At 32.5% G+C, this 16,131-nt stretch overlaps 1 protein-coding gene across 3 annotated transcripts in view; it reads right to left on the bottom strand.

The window, feature by feature from the left end:
* Positions 1-664: 664 nt before the first annotated feature.
* The window catches only part of LOC118070952 (uncharacterized), a 171,906-nt gene continuing 156,439 nt past the window's right edge, over positions 665-16,131 (bottom strand). For 2 of the 3 annotated variants that reach the window (XM_035089850.1, XM_035089852.1), the window contains exons 8-16: positions 11,829-11,922; positions 10,298-10,495; positions 7,338-7,550; positions 5,225-6,859; positions 4,758-5,006; positions 3,855-4,310; positions 3,018-3,293; positions 2,536-2,772; positions 665-2,280 (exon numbers count right to left, since the gene is read on the bottom strand). In XM_035089850.1, the coding sequence (XP_034945741.1) occupies positions 2,096-2,280; positions 2,536-2,772; positions 3,018-3,293; positions 3,855-4,310; positions 4,758-5,006; positions 5,225-6,859; positions 7,338-7,550; positions 10,298-10,495; positions 11,829-11,922 (3,543 nt within the window). In that variant the 3' untranslated portion in view covers positions 665-2,095. Of the gene's footprint in view, positions 2,281-2,535; positions 2,819-3,017; positions 3,294-3,854; positions 4,311-4,757; positions 5,007-5,224; positions 6,860-7,337; positions 7,551-10,297; positions 10,496-11,828; positions 11,923-16,131 lie in introns of all 3 variants that reach the window. The other variant, XR_004690826.1, reaches the window with a different exon arrangement.

Genomic DNA, 16,131 nt, shown 5'->3' on the forward strand with positions numbered 1-16,131 from the left:
TTTTAAAGTTTAATCGGATTCCCGCGATGCTTTTCAAACGTCTACATGGACAAGAGAATAGAACAGCTCGCATCTGCTCCAATATTCGACGATGACGTAGTCCCCGTAAACGAAGCCGACGTCGTTTCTCTAATCTGCTCAAGAGTTCATTTAATTATCCGAAATATGTTTTACTTAATAGGATAATCTATTTCATTAATGATTATTAATTTTTCTATAACTATCATAGTTGTCAGAGACAATTGCCCAGAGCTAAGGGTGCAGCTTTTAAGTGAATAACTGATATGGGATCCATGTAAGTGCGTGGGCTCACGGAAACATTGCGAAATCAAGAATCCAAATGACCGGAGGTGGACCTGAATTTGCACACCAATTTCGACTATTGCGTTGTCCCTATTACATTCAAGATTCTTCTTCATGCTCTTCAATAAAAACATTCATGAGAACATGAGTTACATATAATCTTTATGGTAATGCAGGTTTTATCAGTGAAATATCAGCATCAATAATCGCAGATGACTGAGTTAATTGTGATTGGCTTGGTGTGGAGGAAAATTATTACATATAAATCACGTTCGTAATACATTCTAGATTATTCTTTATTACAAGAAATTACATTGCTAATTTGTACATATAAAATATAGATATAATACAAGAGCTATAATACAAAGATGATTTTAATTTAATAATAAATCGAAGTTTTTTTTTTACTACAGACGGACGCTAATTTGTATCACGGTATTGCCGTCCGAAGTTTCTGGTTAAGTGAGCAGTACTTTTTTTATTTAATTCGGCAGTTTTTTATATTCTTTTTTACATACTCTATACATCAAAAATTAAGTATTGCTACTAATCCTGAAACAAATCAATACTTTATTGTTGGATCAGTCAATTATGGCACTTGATTACTTGAAAATGAAATGCATCATTCATTTGGAGTAATCTGTTAACAATTCATTTATTTTATGATGGTGTTACAAAAGTAAATCAGCTCCAAATATGCCCAATTAGCCATGATTCATTAAATGAATCCATTTACAACTATAAACAATATTTTCAACATTTTAAAATGTTATCATTCATTTAAAAATTTTTTCAACCAAAAATTGGTTAATTCAATAATGTACTGAATTGAATAAAATTATTGTATAAAAAACGGTGTATATTGTAAATATAAAAATTTGAAAAGAGTAAAAAGTGATTTTATAAAATTTCAAACATGATTATTCTATTGATGTATGGGCATAATTGGATAAATGATGAATTGAGTTGCAGCCTATTCTTTGAAAAGAATTGAATAAGTCGTTGCGAGAGTCTACATCAATTATAGAATTCTACGATGTGCGGTAATCATGATTAATAATTAAAGCTACGACAATATTTTGAATGTACGAGCGTGCATTAATATATAGTATTTTATGGCATTTTATAATCATTATTAATTTCTTTTTATTTATTCATTTTCTTTGTTAAATTTACTATTTATTAAATATTTATATTCTTTTGGCAATTGAGTAACGCCCGGAATTCTCCAAATCGTACAATACGGTATTGAAATAATGTATAAAATTTGTTAATTTGACTTTCAGATGTCTATAGACTATTGAAAAGATGTTTCTTTGTGCTGGATGTTCAAGACATCTATCAGTCTTTTTCATCAGAAATTTAGAATCTATATAAAGTGAAATCGATAAATTTGACACAAATTGTTCCAACGTCATCAAAAAAATTGACTTTGGTCGTAATTTAATTTTTTTTATCTATCTGAATGACTCTAAATCTAAGTTATAGTTTGACTACGAGTCAAGTAGTTTATGTAAAAACGCAACGCTCTAATTTTTCTGCTTTAAAAATCTTTTTATAGCATAAATTCACAGTCTTTATCATAATTTGTGGAAATTTGGTTTTCAATTTCAGTCTGTTGCTCACTGTGATTTGGTTATGTTATGTGATTTATTTGTTGTATCTGTATTTAATCATCCTGTCTTTACTGTGTGTATTGAGTCTATATGAATAATTAATTGAAATGCTAATGATTATGGTGTGAATGACAATAATCAGTTCTTTGACTGCGATGATCTCATGTCAGTCTATGTTAAGAGATCCCGATTTTTGGCAGTGTTTCGTTAGGCCTTCTTAAATGTGGATATGAATCAAAGCATGTCACAAGGAGTACGTGACTCTTGCAAGCTTCAACTCTCTTTTGCAGTATCAAGGTTTCAGCCTCCAGTGCTTCGATAAATGCTGAATCTTTCCAATCCATACTATTTTCTACGTGTACTGTAAATCATAATAAAAAATTATCAGTCTCGATTTTAATAATAAATTGATATTTTAAAAAAAATTCTTCGCTATGATGTGTTTTAATTCTATCTAAGAATGAAAAGAAATAATTAATATTGAAATAAATTATATTTTCTTTATTAGGATATTAGCAATTGCATTGAAATATTTGACATAAAGTATTTGAGTTTTGAAGATGAAAAAAAGCGATGTGATTTTAATAAATAAAGAAGATAATCAATCACTTCTTACAGTCATAACTCCACCGATCATCTGGAATCAAAAGTCGTCTTTTGGCATCACGGAGTTCAATTTTAAGAAGCCGTTGGCGCAGACGAAGGTTGTTTATCTTGAACATTACTCCACGTGGTTCCGAGCGTATTCGCCCGCGTCGATCCAAGATTTCCACGTCCTCGCCTGTGTAAGCGAGAATTGCCACGGGTACTTCCTGTTGAACGTGTTGCACGAACTCTGCCAGCTGTCCCACCGCTGAAACATCCGCACAACGTCGACGTTAGAACCCCCAGTGCGCCACCTGAAGAGAACCATTGTGCGATAGGGGCGATTTAGAGGTTTGCTAATAATTTTTAAGAACCAAAAATTCTACAAAGGACAATCAGGTAGTGATGTGATGATAAAATAAAGTTTAATGAAAATGAAATGTAAGAAACTAAATTGGGTTACGCGAAAGTATCTAACAATTGTTGCTTGAATGAGTTAGTCTATCAACTTACCTTGATGCTCTTGAAGAGCACTAGTTTGCCTTGATGAATCACTAGCAATACTACTGATTTCACTGTCTCTAACTACGCTGTCATAACCGGAACTTTCAGCACGATGCCTTGAGAGAGTCGCCGGGGAAAGTTTTGCAGCCCGAGGTGTTGAATCTGCACCAGAATCATAACTCTCTCGATTCAGACCAAGGGATGAGCCCAAACTTAGTATTTTACGTTGCATTCGGCCAGAGGACGGTAGTGAGGACGGAATGGACAATTGTAGAGGAACGTTAACTGAAATAATTAAACAATAATTATAAACTTAAAAGCAACAGAGTTTGATGAGATATGAGCTTTGAAGTTTAATTAATTTCATTCATTGAAAGTTTGTTCAACTTTTATTTTTATTAAGACAATGCTTGACATTTTTGTTGAAATTCTAAAGTTTATAGAAAGTTCAAGGAAATAGATAAATGCTCGATAACGTACACAAAGAATGAAAAGCTATAAGAAAATGAAAAGAATAACTACATCTTTACGAACTTTATTCTGCTCTTTAACTTCTTTCTTTTCTTATTACCTTAAATCGTACGATAAAAACGGAATCTTGCTTTATTAAAACGTTTTTTCAATTGTTTCTCGTAGCTTTTAAAATCCTTTTTAATCATTTCTTTAATAAAATGAAACAATGACTAACGGTTTTATAGAGGAATTTCAATTTTTAACTCACTCTTTTTTACTTAACGTCTAAAACTTTTAACAGCTTTTAAGAAGTTAACAATAAATTTTGTAATTTATTTTAATACCGGAGACGTATGTCTATTTATTTCTTATTTAAATAAAATGCAAAAATACCTGGAACTTTCGTTTCTTCTTCAATATCTGATTTTCCAGTGACAGTCCTTTCAGTTCTCTCGGATGTAGTAAACAGTTTTTTCGCTTCAATATACTCTTCTTCAGGGTCCGATCCTGATGCTCCATTTCCGGGTATCCTTTCAATTTCCTCCTTTAAATTAGGATTAGAAGCACCATCGGGGTGCCTGAGACTAGAAATATTGCACTCCCCCAATTTTCCGCAATATCTTCGTGGACTGGCTAAGTGAGCTACACTACTAGGATACCAGTAAGAAGCTGTAGCTGGACGTGACATGCTTTGTCGGCAATTATCGCAGATTTTTTCTTGCTCATCTTTACCAGCAATATATGCTGGCTCACTATAAATGCTGCCGTGGTTGCTTGCATTATCATTGAACAGAACATCTGTGAGTGACAGAGATTGGCAGCGAGATGGTGGACGGAAGACATTTGCAGCTGAAATATATTTTGCTATTAGTTTTTTTCTTTATTTTCTTATTTTTAAAATAACTATGATAATTTGTTTTTATTTGTTCTGAGATTTACTGCGAATAAAATCTTATTTTCTGCCATGAATTTACTTATTGGTAAACTTTAATAAAATCAATATTTTATTTTGTAAATTTAACTAACAAAATAACTTTGAACATAAAATTTATTATTTATAAAGTTTTTTTTGATATCTATGGAATAAAAGTATATTGTATATGATTCTAAATGTTTTATGAAATAAATTTGAAGATTTTATTCTACTTCAAGTAGTTTGAGTTCCAATATACATAAATATTTCCTCATAAATTTTTTTTTTTTTTTATAAACTAGAATAAGGAATAGGAAAATAAATTGATTAGTTGTTCTTTAAAGATATATGAAATCTAACAATATTTTGAAAAAAAAACTTACAAGGAACGTCGCGGACACTAATAACAGATGAATTTTCTCTTTGATAAGTCACTGAATTAGAGACATTGGCTAGGGCAAGTTTACTTTGGTAGAGTTCATGAAGTCGAGCCAATTGATCAAACTTGTGGCGAGTTTCCTGTTCAAGAAAGTCCTCATGGTCAAAGTACGGTCTTGGTAGAACACCTGTACCTATTGACGATGGAAACTGAGGCTTATAGCGTTCACTATCTGACATGACGGACATGGAATCTGTAAAATAAAGTATTTCTTTACTTACATTTCAAAATATACGTATCTGGAAAATTCTCAGCATTAGTAAAGAGTTTGAAAGAATAAATAGGATTATGTGGGACCTTAATGGTACTTGAAAAAGTAATCCACAAAGTTTGGAAGGTTTTCAGATTACGGATATATTGACTTTTGTTGGATATGAGTTTGCTTTTTAGATAAAGCAATAAAAAACTTACCAGTAAATGTCGAGACGATGGTTAAGTTTTCTTGACTTAAGATCCTGAGTGGATGTTCTTCTTGATCGCTTTCTGGTAAAGGATTTTCACCCATGCACAAGGCAATGTCTTCTTCAGTAACTTGTAGACAAGAATCTTGCATAGGTACAGGTTCAAGATCTTCAACCTCTACAATCTCTAGAATTTCGTCTTCAGAAGATAATGAGTGCCTGGAGGGCAGAACAATATCTTTATGCGACAAATTAAGACTCTCCATAGAAACTTCCCTGCTCACACCATTACTCAATGGCTCGATGAGTGGTAGCGGAGGTGGCACGACAATTTCCTCATCATCATCTTCTTCATCTTGTGTATCTAAACCGCGACACTTGTCGATACTATCATCAAGCACTGGACTTGCTGTGAGATCCAAACCCGAATCTGTGTTAGATTTGACATTGAGTAAATTTAGTCTGACTCCTACTTTTTCCGTAATATCTTCAGCGTCAGTCGTTTTTAAACTATCACTGCCTACAGTCGACAGTGACGTATCATCCTCATTATCATCGCACATCTTGAAACTCGTTATTTCCTTGAAAATACCAAATGATTGGCCTGATTTAGATTCTGATCTCGATGCCGCGTGCTTCGCGCGTTGAATCTGTGACGACTGATTCTCCACCCACTTTCTTATCATAATCTTCTTGTGATTGTCCATAAAACCATAGCCAGTGGAGTGCTGTTGACTATGAACAAGCGGTGTGCTCGTGAGCTGCATTGGACCATCAATCCAAGTTTCTCGTTTGTGATGGGAATCTTTAAATAGATGTCTAGCTTCTGCCACTTTTGATTTAGATATTCGTGGACCATCAATCCATTGTTCATCAGAACCACCAGCTGCAGAAGTAGCAGCCACAGGTATTTTACTATTTGTTGGCGAGTCTGTTACTTTGGCACTCGATGTTTTACAAGCTGAAGCTTTTCTTGCTGGACTAGCTTTAGGTGTCGAACTATGTGCTGGTGAAGTTTGTTTCGAAGCTGTCTGAGTCAATGACTTTACAGCTTTAGTTACTTTATGTGCTGGACTACGTTCCTCAGAGGATTTAGACGGTCTATCAACTGCTGATCCTCGTAAGGCTCGTCCCATGGCACAGCGGTTGTCCCCTGAATTTAAACTTGGTAAATAGACAGGTGGATGTTCTCCATCAGTTGCGTCTTCAGCTCCTGGTCCGACATAAATTACCGTGTCAGCTGACAAATCACTTGAACTTGGATCACATTCGCTATTTTGCCTTGCAGCTTCTTCTCCAGAACTCCCACTGCTTCCGTTTCCTTGACCAACACCACTATTGAACTTAATCTTCCGACGTCTCATCCGATGAATTCGAGAAGCCAACTGGACCGTTGTTAACGTCTCAGTATAGTGTTGAGCGTTAGGGGAAACATGAGCAATCATGGCAGCGTGACAAGTTAATGATCCCAGACACTCTTTTAACAGTTGTGTTAACTTGTGCTCTTTGTAAGGTAAATGCTTCTGACCATTGAAAATAGCCAGTAAGATATTACCCAGTCCAGATAATGGAATCCCACCCGCAGCTTTTCCTCGATCTGAATTACCCAAGTCCATCAAATGGAGTCTGCTTCTTCCTCCGGCAACTTGACAATAAAATTTTATGTTATTCACATGCTTTATATATATAAAAAGTCTTATATAAAAAAATATTAGATTCTTTATTAATGAATTACTTCCAATGAAAAAAACGTAACGATTTTTAATGATTATTTAAAGCTTTATCCATTGAAAAATAATCTTTGGTTTTTAATAGAGAAAAACACTGAGCTACTCTTCATAGAATCAATTATTCTTTTCTTATTGAAGCAAATATTGGATTAACTAATTATCACCTTGGTTTTAATTCAATTTTTCTTTGTTCATTCATTCATTTTTATGGAAAAAGCAAATTAGTTCAAGAATTTACCTTTTAAAAATGTTCAAGATCAATTCTTTCAAAGACAAAAAAATAATTAACTCAATATTGACTGTTTATTCATCAAACAAATCACCATTGTGGAACTACTTCATTAATAAATTCTCTAATATTGATTTAAAAGTCTACAGGTTATCAACATGTACCTCCACCCTTGCCTGCCACACTGTACTGATAGACGTGAAGTGTATATAACATGTGTGCATCACTATCTTCACATTGTCGACCAGCTACTGCTGCATCCAGATAGAACGCAGCACGTTCAGCAGTCGGAGCACGCAGTTCACTATGTTGCTGAAGTTGCAGAGTGCCAAATAGGGGATCATCTCTCAGATACACTGCTGGTGACTGCTCCGAATCTGTCAAACGAATTGAAAAATTGTTCTTATTAAAATTGCTTCACTTTTCACTAAAGCTATTAACAGTTTGTAAAGATCGTTGATGAAAATTGTATTATGTACAATATCGTTACAATTTTTTATTCTGTTCGTTTAATTTTTAGTTCCAATATAAAAGTTGACGGAGAATAGTAACTAAAATTTAATTTTAAAAAATATAAAATAAATTATCTTTTGATTACATATTCAAATATCTTCAAATCCAAAGAATTATGAAGTTTTATTTAATTATATTTTCATGATAGAAATAATTAACGATTAATTTTTTTCCAGTTCAGTAGACTATTCTTTATCACTCCCCACAACCCCAAGTCGATAGGGGGTGGTGGATGATTTTTAGATAATTGTTAAGTAACATAAAGTTGAATATGTGTGAAGACAATAAAATTAAAATATTTTGATTAAATTATTTTAATGAATAATGGAAACATTGTCTATTTCGTTCACTACTACGATTTCGTAAAATAAATAGAGGAAGAAAGGCTATCCTATCCAATAGAAAAATTGAGTTTCATTGAAGTGTTGATGCTGATAGCTCTCATAATTGTTAAAATGATCAAATAATCAAATTATACAATCGTATATATTAAATACAACATGTCACAATATTATTCAACTAAATAAATATGGAAATAGGTCTACAAATACATTTTCATAGAATGACAATGTTATTACAATAATAATTAAACATTGAACACAAACTATTTCTATGACAATGACAAGCTAGTGACATTCCGTTGTTAATCCATCAATTTAGTTCAATACTAATCTATTAATTTTTATTTATCGTAATTCAGTAATTGTTTCTTAATTAATTTAAAATCTTGATATCTAGATGAAGCAGCTTTTAACATTTATTTTTTTGCAGACGATTATTCCGGATATGAACCATTGTCTCAATTAACTGTATTTCTGAGATAATGATCTGGACCCATCCAATAAGATGGCCAAGTTGTATACATATCTCTTTAATGTCTGGAAGTTATATGTGGATGAAATTCCAAATATTGTGTGTCAACTTCTATTCTCCTTATCTTGTACATTAAATTCAGAACTTGTAGATATACTTGGGCTATATTTATTCACAGCATCAAGGATTCGCTTCAACATTCCTGTGAAGATCTTCTGTCGTTTCGGTTGGATAAAACTGCCACAACGCCACGTGGCAATATCCATAAAAGGGACCAGAGGAAGTAATATTACCGGCATGTGTGTCGCTTGAGCACAAGCTGCAAGTTGGAGCTATATTTCGGAGGGCAAATAAAAAAAGTATCTTCGTAGAGTGCAGACGTGTAATCGATATGTCGTCTGTTTAAAGGCTGCCTATCGTCCTACGCATCAGAAGGATAAGAGTTTCGAATACGATGGAAGAAAAGAAAAGAAATATAAATAAAAGAGAAAAAAGAAAAAAAGGATCATGATTCTAAAAAACAGTTACTCTTAATAGTAGGCAGTAAAAAAAATATGTTCCAACTGAAAGCGTGACCGTGACCATGTCCAGCTTCTCTGGAAATTCCATGTCATATAACTGAACTTTGTATCATTTTAGAACACATTCGTTGCATTTTATTCGCACCCTAGACATTTATGTTTTTACGTGAAATATATAAACGAACTCATGTGGGGCTGAAGAAAATTGATGGAAAAGGGCTGAATACGAAACATTTTTATTAAGATACTTCATCAAGTCAAGTGTTTATTTAATCTTTAAATTAAATAGTTTATAACAAATTATTTAGTTGAATAAACCAGTGGATTTTGATGTTGTCTCTAGAGATTGCTATTGTTGAAGTATGATTTTTTGTATGAGAGGATCACTGTTGTAATTTTTGAAAATGCTTTTTTTCGTCTTGAATTTATTGTTAACGAATATATCTGCAGATACAGTAGTTTATTTTATTCTTCTATTTTATGGTATATAAAATAGAGTAACATTTTTTTTCTTATCTTTTACGATTCATTTCCATGTGAATGCTGAAAGCTGTAAAATTTGCACAATATTTTTACCGTCCTGTTCGTGACGTTCTTTGATTCTATTTTTTACGTTCTGAAAAAAAAGAGAAAAACAAAAAGTCTACTGATCGTTAGCTGTTGTTTTTCGAATAGTAGGTATTCTACACTTCATTTCCACTTAAAAAAATTGCTTGCATCAAACTATCTATGTATTCTTTTATGTTTTCTATTCGTAAGCATTTTTTGGATAAATTTATTTCTGATAAAATTATTTGTAGTATTCACTGCACATCTTTATGTGTTATGTTGGATGTAAAAATTTCAACTTTGCTTATAAAAGTAGAGTTAAATTTATAGTCAAAATTTACACAGACATGAAAGAGATTCAACCTAAAGATATCATTTGAGTTCACAATAATGTTAATTCTCAAAAAACAGCAATCATTTTTATGCTCTTTTAACTTATCAGTTTTTTTTAGACAGTTTTAATTACTGCTTTGTATTTCATAATTGTTAAATTAAGAATGCAATTTTTTATAAAAAAAATTAATCACAGTAATCATGAATAAATGTTTTGATCTGAAAAAAAATAGATCTTTTTTTTAGATCTCTAATTCAAAAAAATATAATGACCTTTAGTGACTTTAATTATTTTTTATTTATTTCTACCATTTGGAGTTTCCAATAAATCTTTCAAAGCAGTTCTCTTTCTATCGAATTTTATTTTTAAGTTTATTTAACCAAAAAAAATTTACCATTAGCATAAGCCGCAAGAAGATCCTTCAACTGTTGTTGTCCAGTTGTTAATTCAACGCAGCTCACTCGAACACTAAATCTTGCTCCTGTTTTTTGTCGCTGCTCCGAAATTCCTCTAAAAAGCCATGTAATCGCACAAGGAATAGCACCAAGGGTATGACCAGCTTCTGGAGTTCCCAGCATTGTATGCGATTTACCTAGAAGTTCCATTATTCTTTTATTCGATGTTTTAAATGATGAATAATTTTTCTACTTTTATAAAAAAGTAGATAAGTTATTAGACAAGTGATTAAGCAACATGAAATAAGAGCCGTTAAAATGGTAAAAAAGTGTGCAAAAAAATGATTAAAAGTTTTTATGACAGTTGTGATTGAGCGATTGCGCCTTTGTCAGTTAAACTAACTTTAGCAATATAATTAATTATGAAGAAAAGGGTTGAGGTGGTTTATATTAAAATTAGAAATGAAAAAGTCCAGAGTTCTGTGAGGGAAAACTCTTGGTAGTTGTGGAGTAATGAAAACGCAGCCTCTGAAATCTTAAACAATATTTAATTGCTTCATCACAGGAAGGTAAATAATATTATTATTTAATTAAAGTCATAACTATACGGTAGCTCCATTGTTTTTATAGCTTTAATAATAGAATATATTGCTTTGCAAAATTTTAAGTTGAATAACCAGAATTTTTATGCTCAGTTTTTGCTTTTCACTGTAAAAAAGATAATGGTTTTCATGAACAAAAATGATGAAAAGAAAAATTACTTTCTCTTCTAACAATGAAGTTTAAAATAAAAATGCAACTCTCTAGGTTCTGTGGAGCTTTTAACATTACAAGTATCAGGTAAGTGATCATGCTTACTATGATGAATGTTCATAACTAGCTTATTTTATTCAATACATCTAATAATTACTTTGTATAAAATAAAATATGACTATCTAATACCTTAAAATTGATCTAGAATATTTTTAGAGAAATCATTAGAAAAGCTAGACATAAGAGAGTGAAAAATCATTCTTTTCAATAAAGTATCAAGTAATTAAAAAACAAATGCCTTTGTTGGAATTGAAAAAAATCACACGTAAGAGAATGAAAATGCTTTTATGAATAATAAAATCTAGGTAGGAAATAATTTGATTCTATATTACAAAATCTAAGACTCCAGAAATGTGTCCCACTAGCATATTTATCTCTTTGTCGATTTTCTGCTTTCCATTCTTTCCCAACACTTTGCCCTTTTTCTAAAGCTGTGTGTCTTTGGCACCCTTGCCGTTTCACCTTGCGAAGACATTCCCCTCATTGTATAATCATGCATTTGCATGCAAACTCGATATCACTACTTAAAATGTAAAACAACTTGGCGTCTTTCTGAATGTATTTTGTAATGTACATTCTCTGACCAGCAGAAGAGACAAAAAGTGTCAACATTTGAATAACGGATGTCTTTTTTATAAATATCAAATGTATTACATTCATATAAATAGTTAAGAATGCTATCAAGTCTTGGAGTGTTTTGAAAAAGTATTTGCTTACCTAGACCTGCGTGACCGAAACAAAACAGACAGCCATCAGTTCCATTGATAACAGCGTGAATCACGTCAGTCAGAGCACTCGAGCAAATTTCTATCTGTAAAAAAAAAAATGTGCTAAATTAAATAATTTGTCATTGTCACAAATGCGTTGAATATTATTCTGACAGTTCATGAATTTTTTATTGCAGATGATTGATAAAGACGTATACTAATTTGGACATATTTCAGGATTGAAATTTATATGTATATAAATTTATCTAGGGCGAAAAAATACTCGGGAAAATTAGAGATGCTATAGAATCAACGGAACAATATTAAAATATTAGAGTATATGAAGATCGGAAAAGCCTTGAAGGACGGAATGAGAAATAAGAGATGAGAGCCGTGAAAGCGCTATGGGATTTTAGAGGACAAGCTAAATGCAAAAGCAGTCTGCAAAAAATGAACGAAGAAGAAGCGGAGCTTCAACCAAAAATATCAAGTCCAGTGTACAGACATCAATATGCTAATTTCAATCTGTCGTTGGCGTCTCAGGAGGTTTTTAGCTCCTTTTGGAGATGCTTTTAAGATGTGAGAAAGGTTCTTTGAGATTCACCAAGAGATTGGAAGTGAAAATATCATAGAGTTTGTTGAAATAACATTAATTCAAAACTATTTAATTAATATCAACTTGCAAATTAGGTGATTTTTAATTAAAACTATTTTTTTTTTCTTAAATAAAAAACTCATTCCCAGTAAAAAGAAAAAGGTAATTAGTAAATTAGTAATTTCTTAAATTCATTTTCCATTTTTTATTTTATAACAATCTTTGTCATCACTAAATGTTAAACATGATGTCGTTTTGCATTGTTTCATTATTTTTTTTAGCTTATCTATTTTCCCTTTGTAATAAAATCCTAGCAACAAATATTCCACGTAAATCAACAACATCCTAAACTAAATACAATCTTCAAAGTGGTAAACCGTATTTTTATTCTCTTTGAACAGCAAAAAAATAAATTCCAGGACATATAGTCTCCATTGTAACAGAGATATGCAGTGTTGTAAAAGTAAATAAAAAAAGTTCACTACACGAATTTGTGTGTTTACCAATAAATAGAAAGATTGTTCAAATTACAATTTCAGATAAAATTGTGAGCTTTTTCAGCAGAAAGCAAAATTTAAAATATATAGGTGGGCCTATATTGGTGGGGGTGGTGAGTATGAGAGCAGCCAGAGTATGCTATAGCATTTTCGTTTAGTATCATAGCTGAAAGTATCACTAGAGGTTGTCTTTGGCGTACCAGCCGTGCCGGTTAATGAAATACGTGACCAGAGGCTCGGTCATAATCTCAAACACTTGATTGTACACGACAGTACAGCGGAAACGAGGGACATGATAGCAAAGAGGAGTTGTCAAGGGTGACAGTATCACGAAGGTTTGTCTAAAGATGAATCCTTCTTGTCTTCGTGTATATAAACCCCATCAGTGAGATACATTTAATGAAATTTACATGATATATAGGTTCATCGGTCTCATTGAGATGTGCATTAAATTTACATTATTCAGTCGTTCATTTGTCTTACAGGTAGTATTTGACAGGTATGTAGGGATGTGATTGAAATTCAGCATCTATTTCAAGAACGTGTGCAATATAATACACCAAAGGCATCAGCATTGATTCTTACACGTCTGCTAAATTATCTTGCTTTCATTCAACTCACATCAGCCATGAAAAATCGTGGAATGTAGGGTAAGTCTGTTGGACATGTCTCAATTAGGATTTCCGAACGGCTATTAATTTCAAGGGTGTAAATTAAAAGCGACAACGACACGATACGTAGGATGATTTAGGAAACACATCTTTGCATTGATGTTGAGGATTGGGCTGCTGTTCGCGTTCTGGTAACGCAATAGGTTCGTGTTCATGGGTAGAATACAGATGTGAATAAGAAGCAGATCGAAGCTGCAGAGGGGCGAGTTTCAACTTTCTTCTTCTTCTTCTTCTTCTTCGTCTTTTACTTCACGATAAGTTCAAGTAAGGGTGTCAGGAGGCAAGGGAAACTCTTGAGGAGGACTCGAGGGGACGCATTTCCATTGGCGTGAATGTAAAAGCCGTGTTAGAAGTCCACGAATAATACTTTTACCTCACCCAAGTAATACGATACCCTTTTTTCTTTATTCAATGGAACACAAACCGCAAGGAATAAATGCTTTTTATCATTCTTTACCAATCGTGACAATCATTTAATCGCTGGACTTTCTTTTTTGGCATATCTTTTTTGTCTACACTTAGAATAAGACAAGAGAGAAGATGACGCATCGCTAGATAGAATCGTTGAGCCGTGAAAAAAACTGATATTGCGAGCGAGGAGTATAAAAGAAAAAGAAAAATCGCTTAGAATAAGTCACAAGTTTTTTCTAAAGAAAAAGGACGAGAGTGTGAGATTGTCAACTTTTCATCGAAATATCCTATTTAACTTGTCGTACCTTCTGACATGCATGTGGATTGCACATTTACTATGATGATCATATGCCATATAAGGTAGTCAATTTATCAACAAAATCACCTGAGTTGCTTAGGGTTTTTGAATAACCATAAATATTACGATGATATAACGCTCACATTGCACCAGCAACTTGAGATAAAAATATTAGTAAAAATAAAAAATATCTATAATGGCGCTGCTTCGTCGCTATGGTGATGACTGGAAGAATCTAGAGGCTTGATCAACCTTCTTCTGATTCAATATACATATATCAACACTATTTCTAGTATAAAATCTTTCAACATTCTCTACAAAGACCCTTTAAAGGTAATTTCACCAACAAATCGTGCTATCTACAACTCAAACGTGACCATTAAATGCTGGCAATTTTTTTCCTTCACTTTTTATCTTCAACTAAAACTGAAACATTAGAGTCCATCATCTAAAAATCATTATCATCCAGGTCTAAAACCCCTATAAATTAGTGTGTTTAAGTGCTTTGATTCGTGCTTTTAGAGAGCTTTAACAAGCTTTTTTTTAGAGATTTTTAGAACCCTTTATAGGCTCATGATTAAACGTTTACTACATTGGAGAATCGTAGAGGAGTTTATCAAGCAAACACTGCACATGGAGAAAAATAAGTGACCCGAGAATCAGAGGGAAAACGATTATCACGTAAATTTGCAAGCCAACATCAGCCTATTGAGAAGAGTAAACATTGGATGTATAACGCAATATCCGTAGCTTTGAATGGCCTGGATTTTCGTCACTTCAATTCACCAAATCTTCGATATGCTATAAAATTACTATAACTTTCCAGGATAACAAGTTTCAAAGTTTTCATCCCTGTTGTTGAATACGCATAGAGTGGAACACATTGAAAGTTGAATGTGTGGTAGTCCTACATATGCACGTGGCCCTTCCGGTCTCTTCTCCCTCCGATTGTCGTGAAATATGTCGCGATTTACACGGGAGATTGGTCTCATTGGCGCCTGGGGACTAAGTGCGCTCTCAATTCCCCACCGATTCGGGATCAAAAAAGCATTTGCTAAATCCGGTGGGAGGTAGTAGTTTGTGGCGCTTAGTTGAACCATGCAAAATCGAATCCACACCGCACTGTTGACGCCTGTGTGTGCAACTTGGATGCTTAAAACGTTTATTATTTATATCCGAGGGACTTTTAACTTCTCACCTCGGTTAAATAATACTGAAGGGGAATTAGCGAAGGAAATCAATAATTTAAGTTTTATTGGAGTTTAGGCTTTTTTTAAACTTCGGCTATGAATCTGGAATTTTTGAATAAATTGCTTTATGGAGCAGAAAAATATGAATTTAGTGAGCCAATTCTGTGGATACATTGCAAATATTTTATTCTTATTTATTGTAAGTATTTTTTAATTAAAACATTTATTTGTTTTTTTAAAGAAAAAATGTTTCTTTGAAGTATGATATTTTATTTATGAAACTAAGGAAAAGAAAGTTTTATGCTAGTTGACTGTATATTGAGATTTATTTAAAATATTTAGATAAGCTTCGTCAAATTCTTAACATTTTGATGGACTTTATATTGCAAAAAAAAATATCTAGAATTTTTTAAATTATTTACAAGTTATTCTCCAGGTTTCTGAAGTTTTAAAATAAAACCAAGTTGTTTTGTAACTTAGAAAAACATAAAAGTAATTAATATTTTACGATTAATGAATAATAAAAAAAAATATGATAGAATTGTAATCAAACTCAACTTTTGACATGTTTTTGTTCATGACAATTGTTAAAAACAAAAAAATTCGTAATAAAAATAGAATTCCTTCAATAAAAGTTCAACTTTTCCTCAG

The sequence above is a fragment of the Chelonus insularis genome, unplaced genomic scaffold, assembly GCF_013357705.1.
Source record: "Chelonus insularis isolate UGA/USDA-ARS -01 unplaced genomic scaffold, ASM1335770v1 contig_70_pilon, whole genome shotgun sequence".
NCBI classification, from domain to species: Eukaryota; Metazoa; Arthropoda; class Insecta; order Hymenoptera; family Braconidae; genus Chelonus; species Chelonus insularis.